This window comes from Notolepis coatsorum (assembly GCF_963971535.1).
Source record: "Notolepis coatsorum genome assembly, chromosome: 13".
In the NCBI taxonomy this organism is placed as follows: domain Eukaryota; kingdom Metazoa; phylum Chordata; class Actinopteri; order Aulopiformes; family Paralepididae; genus Notolepis; species Notolepis coatsorum.
Genome location: NC_140177.1, coordinates 1,572,199 through 1,591,304, shown reverse-complemented (window position 1 = coordinate 1,591,304; position 19,106 = coordinate 1,572,199). Strand labels below are relative to the sequence as shown.

Below are 19,106 nucleotides of genomic sequence, written 5' to 3'. Positions count from 1 at the left end.
ATAGGGCCGATATTAAAATATATATATATATTTTTTTTTATTATCTTTTTTTTTTTTTTTTTACATGTTTTGGCCTTAAATAGTTTCAAAATATCAGTCATTTCTGAAAATAAGTTACAAAAGTAAAAAAGTTATGCATTTTGGAAAATAGCTCTTTATTTGATTATCATAAAAAAGTGTTTTCTATACAGAGATATCGACATCGGTAAATATCGGTATCGGCCAGAACAGCAATATTAATATCGGTTATCGGTATCGGCCACAATTTTCACATCGGTGCATCACTACTGTATACTGTGACGGATCTCCTCCCCCCTCCTTTGGATACGTGAAGGATGGGAGATATGTCCGTCACGGAAGGAGTAGAGTCACTTAGGTAGCTGGTTAGTACTGATAGAACACACCTGCACAGTATTAGTCACACACATCTCACATGCACACACTCCCGACACACACACTAGCTGATTAGTACTGATAGAATACACCTGCACATAATTAGTGGACACACATCTCACGTGCAGGCACACACACACAGTACCACACAGTACATTAACACTAGGATAGAGAGGAGTAGGTTGAGCGGAGTAAGGAGTTGGAGTTGTGGTATAAAATAATGCTGTATATACTGTATATATCTATTTATTCTTATATATATCTATCCACATCTGTCTGTACATACCTGCATATAATCCTTTTTACATATCCCTTACCTACTCTTATTAGTTACCTTGCTGGCCAGTATGACTTACTACCATAGTGTCTTTATACCTGTATCACTGTAACATATTAATACTACAACTCTCTGTACATACATCTGATTAGCACTATTACTCAGTAGTACTCATTTATATATTTTATACCCAGTTTAAACCACCTGTACATTGTATATTACTATTGCACTTTACTGTTACATTTGCACTCTGGTTGGATGGCAAACTTATTTTTGTTGTACTGTACTTGCTGTATGATGACAATACATTTTAATCTAATCTAATCTAATTTAATTGAATCTAATCTAATCTAATCTGCTCATATACCTAAGGATTAAAGTTAAAGGGAGCACATAGCATCCATATTGTGACGTATAGATGGACAGGCAGGCGGGACATAACGTTTAAACCTCTCTCTTAAACCTATGGACTCAGTCTATCATTCTGCTCTCAGATTTATTACTGGTGACAGGTATGACACCCACCACTGTGTCCTTTATGAAAAGGTTGGACTTCTCTGGTTGAAAGGCGTAACTCCAGTCTGCTCTGAACTAGGAAGAACTTCTTTGATGCTTCCAACACCTGGAATGCGGACTGGTTTTGTTGTTTTGACCATGGACTCTTGCTCTGATAACTATTTGTTCTGATTTGTGATTTTACTGTTGATTTTATTATATCTTTTGGAAAAGCCTCAATGGACTGGTGTCGAAAACTAGCACTCGTGCTATAAACACGCAAAACAGCACATCTGGTCTGTCCACTGTGGCTGGTCCAATGTAGCTGTGGTATCCATTTTAAATAAACTTCTTCATTCATTCATTCATTTAATAATAATAATTTAGGACCTGCTCCGAGGTCATCAATTGGCACACATGCGATGCATGCATGCAATTCGTATCTGCGATTAACCCATCCCGTCGTCCTTCCCCCCCAAGGGCAGCCGGGAGCAGACAGGCGTCAACGTGAGCCGCGCCAGGGGACCAATCCAAGTGCTCCTGTCCGTCTTCGTCAAGGACGCCACAGCGTTAGCGATCTGTTGTTGTGCATGTTTTTCCATTGGGTTTATCTTATCGGGGGGAAACCCTTGCGAGCACGGGGAGAACATGCAAACTCCACACAGAAAGGCCTGGGAGATACCCCACCTGGGTAACTGGCATCATGGAAACCTGGTCCCCAAGCGGGAATCGAACCCTGGACCTTCTTGCTGTGAGGCGACAGTGTCGCCACTACACCACCGTGCCGCTAAAGGTATGATCTCTGACCACTGTGTGTCATCTTGTAACTGTCTTAGCTGATTTCTATTGTTTGAATTTAAACAATAGGTGACACCAACAAACTGAACAAGCTGGTGAGGAAGGCTAGCTCCATGGTGGGAGTCAAGCTGGTCCAACTAAGGTGGTAGAGAGGAGGATGAGAAAATAGCTGGCCGTTATCCGGGAGAACCCCTCCCACCCCCTCTATGAGGAGCTAACCAAGATGAGAACCCCTCCCACCCCCTCTATGAGGAGCTAGCCCAGATGAGAACCCCTCCCACCCCCTCTATGAGGAGCTAGCCCAGATGAGAACCCCTCCCACCCCCTCTATGAGGAGCTAACCAAGATGAGAACCCCTCCCACCCCCTCTATGAGGAGCTAGCCAAGATGAGAACCCCTCCCACCCCCTCTATGAGGAGCTAGCCAAGATGAGAACCCCTCCCACCCCTCTATGAGGAGCTAACCAAGATGAGAACCCCTCCCACCCCCTCTATGGGGAGCTAGCCAAGATGAGAACCCCTCCCACCCCCTCTATGAGGAGCTAGCCAAGATGAGAACCCCTCCCACCCCCTCTATAAGGAGCTAGCCAAGATGGGAACCCCTCCCACCCCCTCTATGAGGAGCTAGCCCAGATGAGAACCCCTCCCACCCCCTCTATAAGGAGCTAGCCAAGATGAGAACCCCTCCCACCGCCTCTATGAGGAGCTAGCCAAGATGAGAACCCCTCCCACCCCCTCTATGAGGAGCTAGCCAAGATGAGAACCCCTCCCACCCCCTCTATGAGGAGCAAGCCAAGATGAGAACCCCTCCCACCCCCTCTATGAGGAGCTAGCCAAGATGAGAACCCCTCCCACCCCCTCTATGAGGAGCTAGCCAAGATGAGAACCCCTCCCACCCCCTCTATGAGGAGCTAGCCAAGATGAGAACCCCTCCCACCCCCTCTATGAGGAGCTAGCCAAGATGAGAACCGCTCCCACCCCCTCTATAATAATTATAATTTATATAATTTAGGACCTGCTCAGAGGTCATCAATCGGCACACATGCGATGCATGCATGCAATTCGTATCTGCGATTAACCCATCCCGTCGTCCTTCCCCCCCCAAGGGCAGCCGGGAGCAGACAGGCGTCAACGTGAGCCGCGCCAGGGGACCAATCCAAGTGCTCCTGTCCGTCTTCGTCAAGGACGCCACAGCGTTAGCGATCTATTGTTGTGCATGTTTTTCCATTGGGTTTATCTTATCGGGGGGAATCCCTTGCGAGCACGGGGAGAACATGCAAACTCCACACAGAAAGGCCTGGGAGATACCCCACCTGGGTAACTGGCATCATGGAAACCTGGTCCCCAAGCGGGAATCGAACCCTGGACCTTCTTGCTGTGAGGGGACAGTGTTAACCACTACACCACCGTGCCGTCTGTAATAAAGCCTTGGGACTGGGTGAGGCAGTGACGGTTACAGCCAGAGAGGCTTCCCTTAATGATCAAATTAGCCCGTAGGTTAAAGACACATGGAGAGCATGTATCCACCCTTAAGTCCCTGGACTCTGTCCATCACTAATGACAGATACGACACTCATCACTGTGTCCTTTATGAGAAGGTTGGTTGGTCCTCGCTGATGGAGAGGCGCAATTAACACTGGTATTTGTTCATTTTTAAGGCCCTTATTGATAAGCTACCTCCTTATACTACATCATTATTGATAAGCTACCTCCTTATACTACATCATTATTGGTAAGATACCTCCTTATACTACATCATTATTAGTAAGCTACCTCCTTATACTACATCATTATTGGTAAGATACCTCCTTATACTACATCATTATTAGTAAGCTACCTCCTTATACTACATCATTATTGGTAAGCTACCTCCTTATACTACATCATTATTGGTAAGCTACCTCCTTATACTACATCATTATTAGTAAGCTACCTCCTTATACTACATCATTATTGATAAGCTACCTCCTTATACTACATCATTATTGGTAAGCTACCTCCTTATACTACATCATTATTGGTAAGCTACCTCCTTATACTACATCATTATTGATAAGCTACCTCCTTATACTACATCATTATTGGAATGGAATTTTGGAACCTATGGAACCCGTTCTAGTGACTGGCTGGTCCTTAACACATTAACTGCCACGGAGTTTGATCAGCTTATACCATTCTCTGCCAGCACTGTAAGTCTATGGAGATGTTCACCTTCTTTGCAGGGCTATACCTTTTTAAATTGTATTGCTAAATTGACATTACTATGGCCCATTCAACATCGATTATCTATCGTTCAGGATGTAGGAACGTTTTACTTTTTCATTCACACATTCATATGAAAATACCGTCTAGAGTATAAATATGTTTTTATCGTTTTCTGCAGTAATTCCTAGAATGTGAGATATAGGCATAAATGCATATCGCTGCTGTCGGGCCAAAACCTCATAACTCCATTTTTTGAATTTTTTTTTTATTATATAAATCAACTCTGTAGATCATCCTCCATATGTGTGTGTGGGTTTTACAAAGTTTAAACAATGGGAAAGCATTAAACCGATCATCTGTCTAAACCTCCTAACTCTATTCACCCTCAAATCTGTGTTAGTTTTTTTCATCTGCTGAAAAGTTGGGTTTTTGGAGTTATGAGGTTTTGTCCCGACAGCAGCGATATATAGGTTATCAAATGCTGTTTGGTTCCGATCCACGCTATAAAAAAAATGTCAACTGTACATGGTCCTAAATGTTATGACTGATCATGCGCGGGTGAACGGGGGGGGGGGGGGGGGGGTCGTTTATAATTCCGTGATCGTTGTTAAATGCCTTATGTAGTATGGGTGATATATAGATCAGAGCAGTTTGTATGGATAATAATAAGCACTCACGCTGAAAATAACGTCAGCCTCCTCTTACCGTTGGGCGAAGACACTGGAGCAAAAAGATCCCAGTTATTTGATGGGGATCGAGTAGATCCATTTCCAGTTTGTATAATACTAATACACGCCCAAATCATGTCGATTATTGAGTTATGGCAGCGATCCATATCCACGGTGTGTGTCTTGAGTCCCGCGACGATATGCGAGTGGCCGGACGGATTTAGGAGACGCACCGATATCCAACCGGCCATTTCCGGTTTGGCAACTCGCCGATCATCCACCAGGTGGCAGTATTGAAGCGTTGCAGAGTTGTGCCGAGTCCCACAGCATCAGACCAGCCTCCGTGAGGGAAATATTAATACCATGGCGAAAATATGAAATATGATCAAAATAATGTCGTACGCCGTGATCTGGCAGAATTAGCATGAACTTGAAACCCGTTGTCCGACGTTTTTGGCGCAGGAAGTGTTAAGGTCCAGTTTGCTCTGAACAGGATAAATCTGAATTTTGCTATGATGCCCCTCTAGCTCATGGAATGAACTCCAACAGTCCTTAAAGCTTGAGATTCTCCCTTCTGTTGCAAAGTTTAAAACCTTGAAAAACTTGGTCAATCAAGTTGTACATGTTATAATTTATTTTATTATTTGGTTACTGCCAAATGCATCCACCAAAAGTGCTTGTTGGTGCCACTGAAAGCGAAATCTCGCTCTGAAATCCCACGAGGTGTGAGTTGTTGCAGGAAGCTGGAAGCTGTGGAGCATTAACACATTGAATGCCCATAACGAGATTTCTCGGGTTATCACCCCGCGGGTTGAATGCCCATAACGAGAATTCTCATTTAATTTATTTTATTAGCGATCTGAATTCATATTTCATCAACCGAGTCTACCGTTGGTAAGCCTGCCCCACCAGGCGCTTAGATGTGAAAAAAGCGCCCCCTATCGTCTCCCAGATGGCAACGCACCCTTTTGGATTGGACTCAATGAAAATGGACGAGAAAAAAAAATCCGGAATCCACATTTTACCTCTCACGCATGCAACCGGAGCCGATCAGACCCATCCTGGACCCTCAGCACAGCGTGTAATATGTGTTTTAGAGTATACGCGTAGAGCTGCCGCGATTACCGCATTACCGCGGTATCGCTGTTACATCACGGCCACCGCAGAGTAGGCTGAATACCGCGTCACCGCTGGTTTTTATAATAATAATAATAATTTACCCTCCTCTCGTTGGGCTTGCGGCTCTGCAGATATACCCTACTCGTCTATCGAGGTTCCAAGCGACCCTATTGGGTACCAGAAAAGTCACGTGAAACATTGCAGACCACTGATTGGTCAGAAGAGAGACGCGTCACACGTTTTTACGTCCTGAATGTCAGTTCATCACAACAGCTAATAACGTTAGCTTTAACTCTCCGCCGGAGTGGACTATCATCGCTCTTCAGGAGTACTAAACGAGACATAATGATTTTACTGTCTGCAACGAATGTTATAATAAAAGCCCTTCGTTCTATACACTTGTCTGATTGAAAACGTTATTAACAGACCGCAGAATGGGACAACTCAGCAGTCAGCAGTGCACGCTCTGAGCAAAGAAAGGAACTGAGATATGAATAGAGTATTGCTTGCTATGGTCCGGTAAATACGCTGATGTTATTGAACGCATAACTATATAATGTCAATGCCACAAAACGAATGCCTTTATTATAAAGTAGTAACTTTATAGTAATAATAATAAGAAAGGGTCGGGGGGGTGCCCGCGACACCGAGTGAACTGCGCATCCGTGTTTCACTTTCAATAACTAATGCGTGCTTGCCGAATCCCAAACAATATTCATGCTGCAAAGTCATCCTCTAAAGATAGACATTTAGACTAGAGGCAGGCTATAGGCTATATGCTATAAAGAGTAGACTACTACTAAAAAAAAAAAATGCATTCAAACTTTTTTTTTTTAATTTTTTGTGTGCGTGCGGTAAAAACCGTGGCGGGAGGAAATATTTTGCAAATTTGTGCGGTAAGGAAATAATCAATACCGCGGCAGCTCTATATACGCGTGGGATCAATAAAAGGATTGATTTTTGGAATGGCGATCAGGAATTGGAATAATCCATTTGGATACCATCTGATCTCAGGTAAGGAATCTATTTTACCAGTCTTAGGATAATCAGACCCGTTTTCACGGAGATATAAGCTTTTCCCCTATAATGTGATATGGCTGTTTGACTGTAAGACTGTAATCAGCGTTTATCAGGGATTATTTTTTTTCTTCTTGAAAACGAGGGCTTTTCAAAATGCTATAAAACGGAAATGAACCGATAAAAAATCTGCTTCGACAATGTTGACTGGAAAACGAGTCATTGATAAGCGACGGGCAGATTAGACACATAGCTAGAGCTGCCGTGATAACCGCATTACCGCGGTATCGCTGTTACATCACGCCCACCGCAGAGTTAGGCTGAATACCGCATCACTGCTGTTTTTATTTTTTTTTATCCACTTTTTCTCCTATTTTCTATATTTTTCTCCCATCCCAATTTCGTATCATCCAATTCAACCCTCCCCTGTCACGGAAGCTGTTTCTTGCCTCCCACAAGCCGGCTGCAATGTGGACTAAGTCATACATAGCACAAGTCCCCTCCGGTACTTGAGGTAACAGCAGTCGCATCTTTTCACCTGCGCAGCTCGATCTCTCAGTGGCGAGGAGTAACGCGTGGGAGGCTCACGCTGCCCCCGACACTTCCTGATTCTACTGCGCAGGCGCACCAACCGACCTGTAGGAGTCGCTGTCCACAACGCCCGATCCCCACGCATCAGTTTCCCACCCCCTAACACGGCCAATGTGTATTAGTACGGACGACCAGCTAAACTGAAAGCAAATGTGGAGCGCTGGGCTCGAACTGACGAGCCCAGCGTCTCCAGCATTTCGTGGCGAGCGCCTTGCCCACTACGCCACGTAGCCGCCCCGCATCACCGCTGTTTTTTATAATAATAATAAAGTTCCCTGCTCTCGTTGGGCTTGCGGCTCTGCAGATATACCCTACTCCTCTGTCGAGGTTCCAAGCGACCCTATTGGGTAGAAGTGGTACCAGAAAAGTCACGTGAAACACTGCAGACCACTGATTGGTCAGAAGAGAGACGCGTCACACGTTGGAGCGTCCTGCACAAAAGCAGAAAGCCGCCATCTTTACTGGCTCGCTAAGTAAGGATTCATTCAGGATTTGTTTGCAACAGGACCAAGAGCAATAAACAAAAAAGGATGGATTCACTGTGTATTCTGCCTCATTTATTGATGAAACAAAACCGACATCAACCCAATTTACCACCGAGCGGAGAGTAGTGTCACAAAAATATCGCTGATGTGTTAAGCTTGTTATTGTTGTTGCTAACGTCAGCAGATAGACACGAGAGGTAACGTTAAACCCGGGTTGCTTGGTAGAATAGACACAATGAGAGGTGACGTTAGCTTTAGCAGAATAGACAAAACGAGAGTCTGGTTAATGTTATTGATTGATTGATTGATTGATTGATTGATTGATTGATTGATTGATTGATTGATTGATTCAAGTTTCAAGTTTCAAGTTTCTTTAATAGTTGTCATACAGAAGTACAGAATACTTTTGTACAAAATGCTTCTTACTGTTGCGCTCCAGAGACTGTGCATGACAAGATAAGTATGAAATAAAAACATAGTAAAAATTAGAAGTAAAAAAAGAGGTCACAGTGTTCAGTTTAGACATATGTACAATGTTCGTAGACGTAGTTACCATACAATATACAATACTGTGCAGTGTACTAATATACAATACTATATAGTGCAAGGCATAAATGGACGAGGTGCAGTTTAGGTACAATTCACAGTAGGTGTACGAGTTGTAGTGCAAATCCTTTATCAATAAATATAAAGTGTAAGTGTGTTTGTGTGATCTAAAGTGTGGAGAGTGGGTGCTGCAGTGTGTTGTTTGTTTGAGTGAGTGTGTGCGTGTGGGTGTGTGTGCTGTGTGCATTTGATGGTTGTTGCATAATGATTATTGTTCGTTTAGCGATTATTGTTCGTTTAGCAGCCTGATGGCCTGGGGATAGAAGCTCCTTCTGAGTCTTTCTGTGCTCGCCATAAGACTCCGGTATCGCTTGCCTGACGGCAGCAGTTCAAAGAGGCAGTTGTTCGGGTGGCTCGAGTCCTTAATAATTCTCTTAGCCTTCCCCTTGCACCGCTTGTTGTAAATGTTCTGGAGGGTGGGAAGCCCCCCTCTAATTGTGCGTTCGGCTGAACGTGTCACTCTTTGTAGTCTGCTACGGTCTTGTGCAGTGCTATTCCCAAACCAGGAGGTGATGTTGCCGGTCAGGATGCTCTCTATTGTACATGAGTAGAAGTTCCTAAGGATCTTCTGACTGACTTGGAACTTCCTTAGGCGCCTGAGGAAGTAGAGGCGTTGTCGTGCCTTCTTCACAACACTGTCAATGTGTGTGGTCCATGTCAAGTCCTCGGATATGTGGGCTCCGAGGTACTTGAAACTGTTCACTCTCTCAACTGGTGCCCCGTCGATGCTGAGGGGGCTGTAGTCCTTGACCCCCGACCTCCTGAAGTCCACAATCATCTCTTTTGTTTTGCTGACGTTCAGGGAGAGGCAGTTCTCCTGACACCACTGTGACAGGTTCTCTACCTCTTCCAGGTAGGCCCTTTCGTCGTTGGCAGAGATCAGGCCCACCACTACTGTGTCATCAGCAAATTTGATGATGGTGTTGTTGTTCCGCTGTGCTACGCAGTCATGTGTGTACAGGGAGTAGAGGAGGGGGCTCAGAACACAGCCCTGGGGGGCCCCTATGTTGAGCGTGATGGATGAGGAGGTGCAGTTGCCGGCTCTTACCACCTGGGGTCTGCCCTGATTGATTGATTGATTGATTGATTGATTGATTGATTGATTGATTGAAACTGTGTTAAACTCTGGCTTGCTGCAAGCCCTCGGACATAGCTATGCTCACGGAGCTTTCAGTGTACACAAGCGTCCCCACACGGAGACAAATTGAGTAGTACCTGCAGTGGAAAAGGAACGAAGTACCAGGTACCTAAAGCGGGTCGAGTCGAGTAGGTACTATGCAGTAGCCATTAGACTAGAGGCAGGCTATATGCTATAAAGAGTAGGGGGAAAAAATGCTTTCAAACTTTTTTTATTATTATTTTTTTTGTGCTGTAATACCGTCCGCGGTAGGAAATATTTCGCAAATTTGTGCGGTAAGGAAAACATCAATACCGCGGCAGCTCTACACATAGCCACAATTTAAAACATAGATTAGGCGATATTAACGTTAACATTGCAGTGGATGGTGGGCATTCAAGCACTAAATGTGCGCCCCCTGCTGGGCACTGAAAGTGTTAAGGATAGTACAATTTAACGTTTGTGTTTGTGCATTTCAAAATTGTTGCCCACTTTGCGTAGCGTTCATAGACTATTGATACGGACATGCCGTTCCATGAGAGGAGAGACCTGCTGTAGACAGAGTGGAGGTCATGTACTTATTGCAAATGGCAACTGACTGTTTTGACTGATAATAATTCATCAAGCATCAGGTATATTGCTGTGCATCGTTAATCAGTAGTGTGTGAGACTCATCATTGCTGCTGCCATGGGCTTTAATAAGACGCGTTCCAAAAATAGATTTGCCTCAACAATTAGTCGAGCACTACTGAGTAATTAATAAGATACTGATCTGGGAGAACATTACTCGTCGTGCCCACATCACTAGCAGAGTGAGTTATGAGAGAAGAAGCTCTGGTGTGAAAATGCTGTTTTGAGGGAATAGCACAAAATAAAAACACTTTTGAACATTGTTGTTTGGTGGTTGTTGGTTATTACGGTGATCGGTTACTGGAGTTCATACACAACTTTTATTTGATGGATAATGTGATCAGCAGTTTGATAATAATAATGTGATCAGCAGTTTGATTGATAGTGTGATCAGCAGTTTGATAATAATGTGATCAGCAGTTTGATAATGTGATCAGCAGTTTGATAATATGATCAGCAGTTTGATGATAATGTGATCAGCAGTTTGATGATAATGTGATCAGCAGTTTGATAATAATGTGATAATATTATCAGCAGTATACAGGGGTGCAGTCGTGCACACACGCGGTTACACGCCGTGTTATTAGATCACTGAGGCAGAACTAAGTACGCGCGATCGCGCACGGATGTGTACTCGCGTGTACGCGCAGTCGCGCACACAAAAATGCGCTGTATCCATTCGTTGTGACTAAGTACCCGGCCGGCGGCCACCGTTTTACATAACAAAAAGCGCAGGTAGACTAGGTGTCTGGGTGTTGGCTATCTGAATGCATCTCCCCCTTCATTCTGTGTGACGGCAGTGGAGGTGAATACTAATGTGGCTCGGAATTCGTGATGGGGTCTACCTGCTTATGATTGAATCAAGCTTCTGCCGTGCTGCGCGCCAGCTTTCCAATTGCTCTCGCGCGCGCACATTCACACAAATAGAGAGCAAGAAGAGCGTGTATGATAGAAAGATTGCACTTGCGTATATGCGCTTGTGTGTGTGTGTGTGTGTGCGTGCGTGTGTATGTGTGTATAACTGCGAGTGGGTGTGAGCGCACCACAAGGTTCATCACCAAACCTCCCTTGCTGTGCACTAGGAGTCATGCACACACAAACTTCAAGTAAACACAAGTTGTCTGATTATTTTAAGTTTGCTTTTGTGTTTGTGTGTAAAACAATTTCTTTAATTGAATTAACTTAAACTAAAAGTAAATACAAACTAAATTAACAATGTAACTTACATTGTTAATTTAGTTTGTATTTACTTTTCTAGTTTAAGTTGATTCAATTAAAGAAATTGTAACTAATATTACATTTAAAACATTGTTTGTTTTTCAACCATATCTGTTGACAATATAATTTCTTTATATATTGAAGGCTACATCCTGCTACCTTTTTCAGCTTCTCTATTTAAAATAAAAATAAAAAATCTGTTCTGTGCGCATGCATGCGCGCGCGTGCGCGTGCACGTGGCGTGTTACCAGTTCCCATATTACGGCTGCCCCACTGGCAGTATATATATATATATATATATATATATATATATAATTCAACACTGGCCCCTGTAAATATCCTAACCCAACCCCCTCCAATGTACAGTCATTTACCTAGTATGGTTTTGTCAATAGTCCAATGTACAATTTTGTTTGTTTGTACAGTGTCTCCCCCCCCCCTCAATGTACAGTTTTGCCAATGTACAGTCATTTACCTAGTATGGTTTTGTCAATAGTCCAATGTACAATTTTGTTTGTTTGTACAGTATCTCCCCCCCCCCCCCCCTCAATGTACAGTTTTGCTTGTTTATACAGTGTGCCCCCCCCCCCCCCCCCCCCCCCAACCACCTCCAATGTAGATTACCCAGTATGGTTGTCAATATCCCAGTGTACCCAACCCCCCCCCCCACCCAACCTCCTCCAATGTACAGTTTCTACGTCAAATATATATACTCCCTTTTCCTGACTCCTTCTGTATCACAAACAGTACTGTATTTGCAAATCTGGTATGTCATAAATGTATAGATGTAGCAGTACTGACTATCTGTATGTCATGTATGTCATATATGTCCTGATGAATTGAAAATGGGGGACCCTGATGTAAACAAGACGAAAGTCTTTCTCTGGTCTGCATCCCCTGTACCCATTCTGCAATCTGTTAATAAAGTTTTCAATCAATCAATCAATCAACTACTAAGTAATCTACCTTGCCTATATTACTACGCTAAAATGTATATATACTACTATGCACTCAAGACTGTAGCACCCAAGTTCAACACCCTTTGACGAACATTGTTGGGCCTAAAAGAAAAAATGGTTTGTTTCCGGTTGCCGACCGACCCTGCCAATTTAGGTGCGACCCAATTTATTTTATGTTTATAAAAAGAAAATATATATATAATATATATTTTTTTTTACAATAAAGTTTCATACAAATCTTAGTCAAGGGCGGTCAGGTGGCGTAGCGGATATTGCGCTCGTCACCAACGCAGGAGATGCTGGGTTCGAGTCCAGCTCTCGGCGTTGCTACCAGCTTGGCTGGCCGTTCACACTAATACAATTGGCAGTATTAGGGGGTGGGGAAGCTGGCGGGTGGGAATCTGGCGTTGTGGACAGCGACGCCTACAGGTCAGGTCTCGGCGCTTGCTAAGCGGGGCAGGACTTGGTGGAGATAGCGTGCCCTCCCACGCGTTACACTTCACCAATGAGAGTCCTCGCTGCCAAGTGAAAAGACGTCACTGGCTGTCGGCGCACATCTCGGAGGAAGCGTGCGATCGACTCGGGACGCCCTTGTACAGACTCGTAGGAGAACATGCATACAGCAGCCAGGTAGGGGAGGGGGGGGAATTGGCACAACGACTAATTGGGACGGGGAGAAAAATCGGAGAAAAATCAGAAGAAAAAAAAGAAAAGAAAAAAATCTTAGTCAAACCTTTAGTATTATGGATATTAAACATGCTGGCAGAGTACATGCATCCATGTTGTCGTGAACATTTTAAAGAAATTCCCTATCCATAGTCGCCGTGGGAAAGAATAAAATAAAAAATTCAATTAAATAAATTCCCTACCTACCCATGGCCTTAACTGACAACCAACAGGAAACAAACAATATCTTCTTTTATGCCTTACTTAGCTGCCAGAGTTGTACCCTTCCTTCCTGCTGACCTGTTGTACAGAACTTGTAAGTCGCTTTGGATAAAAGCGTTCAGCTAAATTACTCAAATGTAAATGTATCAATGTTGCTTTGACCTCTGACCTTCTGACCTGTTACATGTGGCTCTTGGGATTGGGTTTCAGTCCTGGGGGATATTCCTCCAGTACTGATGTAGTATATTTTAGCATTTTATCGGCCCTGTATCCTGCCCTGCAGAAGCTAACCGCAGTAACTATGCTGCCCTGCAATTATTTAAGAAAATGTTGTTATAAGTGAAATTTAACTTGTCAATATGTGTTTTTATCTTGTGACAAAGTTTCAACAGAGTACAATCTAAAAGAAAATTGCAGTAACTGCAAAATCACTGGATACTGTTAGCTTCTGCAGGGCAGTATAGTTACTGCGGTTAGCTTCTGCAGGGCAGCATAGTTACTGCGGTTAGCTTCTGCAGAGCAGTATAGTTACTGCGGTTAGCTTCTGCAGGACAATATGTTACTGTGGTTAGCTTCTGCAGAGCAGTATAGTTACTGTGGTTAGCTTCTGCAGGGCAGTATAGTTATAGTTACTGTGGTTAGCTTCTGCAGGGCAGTATAGTTACTGTGGTTAGCTTCTGCAGGGCAGTATAGTTACTGTGGTTAGCTTCTGCAGAGCAGTATAGTTACTGCGGTTAGCTTCTGCAGAGCAGTATAGTTACTGCGGTTAGCTTCTGCAGGGCAGTATAGTTACTGCTGTTAGCTTCTGCAGAGCAGTATAGTTACTGCAGTTAGCTTCTGCAGAGCAGTATAGTTACTGCAGTTAGCTTCTGCAGAGCAGTATAGTTACTGCGGTTAGCTTCTGCAGGGCAGTATAGTTACTGCGGTTAGCTTCTGCAGAGCAGTATAGTTACTGCGGTTAGCTTCTGCAGGGCAGTATAGTTACAGCAGTTAGCTTCTGCAGGACAGTATAGTTACCGCGGTTAGCTTCTGCAGGGCAGTATAGTTACTGCAGTTAGCTTCTGCAGAGCAGTATAGTTACCGCGGTTAGCTTCTGCAGGGCAGTATAGTTACTGCGGTTAGCTTCTGCAGGGCAGTATAGTTACTGCAGTTAGCTTCTGCAGGGCAGTATAGTTACTGCGGTTAGCTTCTAGTAGAAATAAGTAGAAAGCTTTATTGTCATTAAGCACAATACAGTACAACGAGATTGGTTGGTGCAGCACCTAAAACAACGATACCTACATACCCACTCTACCACACAACACGTCCATGATGTACCTGTAGACACACTACCATACATACATGTGTTGTACCCACACTCACTGACTCACCACACATTCACGTACCCACTCGTACAGTATAATATAATAATAATAATAATAATAATAATAATAATAATAATAATAATAATAATAATAATAATAATAATAATAAAAATAATAATAATAATAATAATAATAATAATAATAATAATAATAATAATAATAATAATAATAATAATAATAATAATAATAATAATAATAATAATAATAATAATAAATAATAATAAATAATAATAATACCCACTCGTACAGTGAGGGACTTACTGAGTTGGAGGTGACCAGGACCAGGGTGGACGTGGGGTTGCGGATGAGAACGGCTCCGTTGGTCGCGGCCCCGTTGATGGGCACGGGGGCCTGGAGGCCAGGGGGGCCCCCCAGCAGGTGGGGCATCTGCTCCCGGGACCGGCTCCTCTCCCTGCGTCCCAGCGGGCCGTCGGAGGAGGAGGAGGAGGAGAACTTGGCCAGGGGCACGTCGGGGTTGCGGACGATAACGGGGGAGTCGCGGAGCGGCACGATGCGGCGCGGGGAGGGCTCCATGAGCGGCAGCGGGGAGGGCGGGGTGGGCGAGACCAGCATGGGGGGCGGGGTGGACGCGGCGGAGGACGGGGGCCGGCTGCTGCTGCCGGTGGCGCTGCGGGGCCGCGGGAAGGAGAGCGAGGAGGGCGTGGTGGGCTGACTCAGAGGGGAGAGGACCCTGAAGGCCGCGGGGCCGAGGCCCAGCACCGGGTCCCCGCCCCCCCCCCCGCCCAGACCCCCGAGCAGCCCCAGCAGAGGCTGCTGATGGTCCGGCTTCAGCAGGTAGTCCTGGGCCATGGGGAGGAGCGGGAGCGGAGGGTGGCCGTCGAGCTTCCTCTTGCTGGGGCTCATGGGCACGGTGAAGGTGAGGTGGGTCTGGAAGGTGGGCATGATGCCCGAGAGGTGGCGCTCCCGCTGCTCCAAGCCACCGCCGCACCCCGGCGCGCCGCCGCCGCCCAGCTTGGTGCCGCTGAGCTGCCGGTGACGGCCCCCCCCGCGCGGCGCGAGCGACGAGGGCGGCGCGGAGATGATGGGGCTGAAGGTGGCGGTGCGGAAGCCGAACAGCGGCGAGGGCGACGGCGACGGCGTGGGGGAGAACGGCGACTGGTTGGAGACGGGCGAGAAGGAGGGCGTGCCCGAGCGCGAGCTGCCCAGGGACACCAGCATGGTGGCCGCCTCGCACTCGTCGAAGTCGAAGCGCGACAGGTCCTGGGGGAGCAGGGAGGGCAGCACCAGGCGGGGGCGGGAGTCGCCCCCTCCTCCCCGGCTGCTGGCCTCGCTGCTGTCGCGCGACGTCTCGTCCCAGTCGAACTCCGAGCTGGTCCTCTCGCCGCCCAGCCGCAGGTCGGAGGGGGTCAGGGTGCCCGTGCTGCTGGCTCCCCCTCGCTCCCGCCCTCCTCCCCCCCCCCCGCCGGCCTCCATCTCCTTGGTCCTCATGGACAGGTGTCGGGAGCAGTAGCCCCGGCGCTGGGACTCCTTGGAGCAGCCCTCCCGCGAGCACAGCCTCCTCCACTGCTTGCCGTTGAACTTCTTGCGTATGCCGGTGGGCGTGCAGACCACGTCGCCCTTCTTGTACTTCTGCTGCGCCGCCGTGAGCGGGGTGCGCGAGCGGGAGGAGGACGCGGAGCCCGAACCGGAGCCGCTGCCCCCGCCCCCCGAGGAGGCCTTCTCCGGCCTGGAGGAGGAGGAGGAGGAGGAGGAGGAGATGAGGGGGAGAGGAGGGAGTTGCGGGGCGGATATCACCGCGGCCGCCGCCGCCGCCGCCACCATGGCGGGGTCCAGGCCGAGCAGGATGGGGGAGGGAGGAGGGTGCGGGTTGAGGGCGAGGTGGGCGGAGGGGATTCCGATGCCCCGCACCACAGACAGGTGGGGGCTGAGGTAGCCGGGCGGGGGCTTGGAGAGGATGTGGCGGTGTTGGGACAACCCCATGGGCTTGGCCCCCCCTGGTATGATGGCCCCCATGGGGACCATGTTGAAGTGGGACACCTCCATGTCCTCCTCTGGCGTCAGCGGCATGTACGGGTGGAGGTGCTGCTTGGCGCTCCTCTCCATCTCCCTGTCTCTCTCCTGTTGCCTCTGGAGCTCCCTCTCCAGGTCCTTCTCCCGCTCCCAGTCCCGGGCGGGGGGGGCCAGGCTGAGCACCGAGGTCGGGGTGACGGGGGAGCCGGGGATGGAGCAGATGACCGGGGGCATGTAGGGCAGCCCCATCCCCAACACGGAGCCCCCCACCCCCATGGGCACCATCATCCCCTGGTGACACAGCTGCTCCACCTCCATCTCCTCCCTGCTGTCGTCCCTCCGTCTCTCTCTCTCCTTCTCCTCCTCCTCCTCGCCCTCCGCCGCCTCCTCCCCCTCTTGGCTCCCTCCGGAGGGCAGGTCCAGGTCCCAGGGTGGCAGGAGGAGACGGAGGCTCTGCCGGGACACCCACACCGCCTGGGGAGCGCCCGCCGCGTCTTCGTCCCCCCGGGCGGGGGGCGCCCTGTCGTCGGACAGCAGCACGCGGTAGGGGTAGACCACGGCCGGGTGCGTGTCCACCTGGGTCACCACGCCCTCCCGGTACCACTGCTTCTGGCCCTCGCCGCCCCCCTGGCCCTCCTCGTCGAACGGCACGCAGACGCGAGTGCCCACGGGCACGGGCCGGGCGCCGGGGGGCGGGGCGTCCAGCACGATGTCCACCTCCATCATCGCCGACGGCGCCTCGTGGCGATACGGGTAGCGGCACAGCGACTTCTCGCCGTTCAGCAGCACCTCCAGGCTGCCGTACTCGCCGCTCACCTTGCGCACCACCCCGGCCCTGAACACGGGGCCCAGGCCCCCCTCCCCCCCCCCTCCGGGGTCCCCCCTCCTGCTGCCGTCCCTCTCGCCGCCGCCTCCTCCTCCTCCCTCCTCCCTCGCCTCCTCCTCCTCCTCCTCCGCGCTCCTCCTCCGCCGGAGCTGGCGGGCGAGCACGCGCTGGTTCTTCAGGCCCTTGGCCAGGGTGTCCGCCAGCGCGTCGGGGAGGCCGGAGGAGGAGGGCGTGTTGTGCGCGGCGGACGTGCGGGGAGGAGGGTGGGCGACGTGGTGGTGGTGCGCGGCGTCCACCACCACCTCCATGTCGGCCGAGTGCTCGCTGGCGGTGTCCGTCGAAGAGCACCGGGGGAGGGGGCTAGGCGGGGGGACCCTCTCGGCCTCTTTCATCACCCCGCCGTCTCCCGCCACCCCCGGCCTCTCCCTCTCGTCTCCGCCCCCCGGGGACAGGGTCGGGGGTCCCGGGGAGCTGCTGTCCTGAGGGGCTCCCCTCCCGCCGCTCCTGTTGTTGAACTCCTCCATTAGCCTCCGGTCCTGGCTGTTGCTCTCTGCGTGGTGCGAACCCCCGCCGACGCCGTCGCCACCCGTCGCCGCCGTCGACTCCTGGCTAGCGACGCCGTAACCCCCGCTGGTCAGGTGGGGAGGGGGGGGTGTGCTGGAGGAGGAGGCTGGGTTGCCGTGGTTACCCGCGCTGCCGGCGGCGGCGGCGACGGACGAACAGTGTTCAGACGTGTACTTCTTCTTGGGCACGCGGGCCTTGAAGGTGGCGGTTTTTCTGTTGGAGGAGGGGTTGGGGCTGTTGTTGGCGGTGGGTGTGCTGCTGTTACTGCTGTTACTGCTGTTACTGCTGTTACTACTGTTACTACTACTACTCCCGCTCCCACTGCTACTGCTACTGTCGCCGCCCCCCACCGGCTTCCCCCCGGCTCGCTCGTCCGCGGGCGATGACGCCAGTTTCCCGGGGTCCACCGCCGCCGCCGCCACGGTCGTAGCCGTCGTCGTCGTCGTCTCGGGGAGCCCTTGTTGTTGCGGGCCGCCGTCCCCCCGGTGGATCCCCTCGCCGCCTTCCGGCGCCGCCCCCCGCGTCCTGACCGGCTCCTCCTGGGAGGACTCCGAGTGCGAGGAGGAGGAGGAGGAGGAGGAGGAGGAGGAGGAGGAGGAAGAGGAGGAAGAGGTTTGGTTTTTCGGGGACCCCCCGCTTTTGTCTCTGCTCTCGTCCGAGTCCCTCTTGTCGTTGTTGTCGTCGCCGTCCGGGGGGTCCCGTCCCCCCGCGCCCCCGCCGCCGCGCCGCTTGCCCCCCTTGGCGCGGGTGGACGGAGGCGACCGGCGGCCTTGCTTCTTTATCGGCTTCATCTTCTCATCTGTCTTTCTTTTTTTGTGTCTTCCTTTTTCTCCTTCCTTCCTTCCAAATAAAAACGTCTTTTTATTTATTTATTCCAGAGATTCTCCCGGTTCCCCCCCCCCCCCCTCTCTCTCTC

General features: G+C 49.2%; 1 protein-coding gene across 1 annotated transcript in view; it reads right to left on the bottom strand.

Annotated features, from left to right (window-relative positions):
- The window catches only part of LOC311238845 (protein capicua homolog), a gene marked incomplete at its 3' end in the record, with an annotated part of 78,851 nt that overhangs the window by 47,150 nt on the left and 12,595 nt on the right, over positions 1 to 19,106 (bottom strand). Inside the window, 2 exon segments of the mRNA XM_084327045.1 lie at positions 392 to 404; positions 15,091 to 19,106. The exon segment at positions 15,091 to 19,106 is cut by the window's right edge and continues 185 nt beyond it. Of these exon segments, the coding sequence (XP_084183171.1) occupies positions 392 to 404; positions 15,091 to 18,981 (3,904 nt within the window). The 5' untranslated portion in view covers positions 18,982 to 19,106.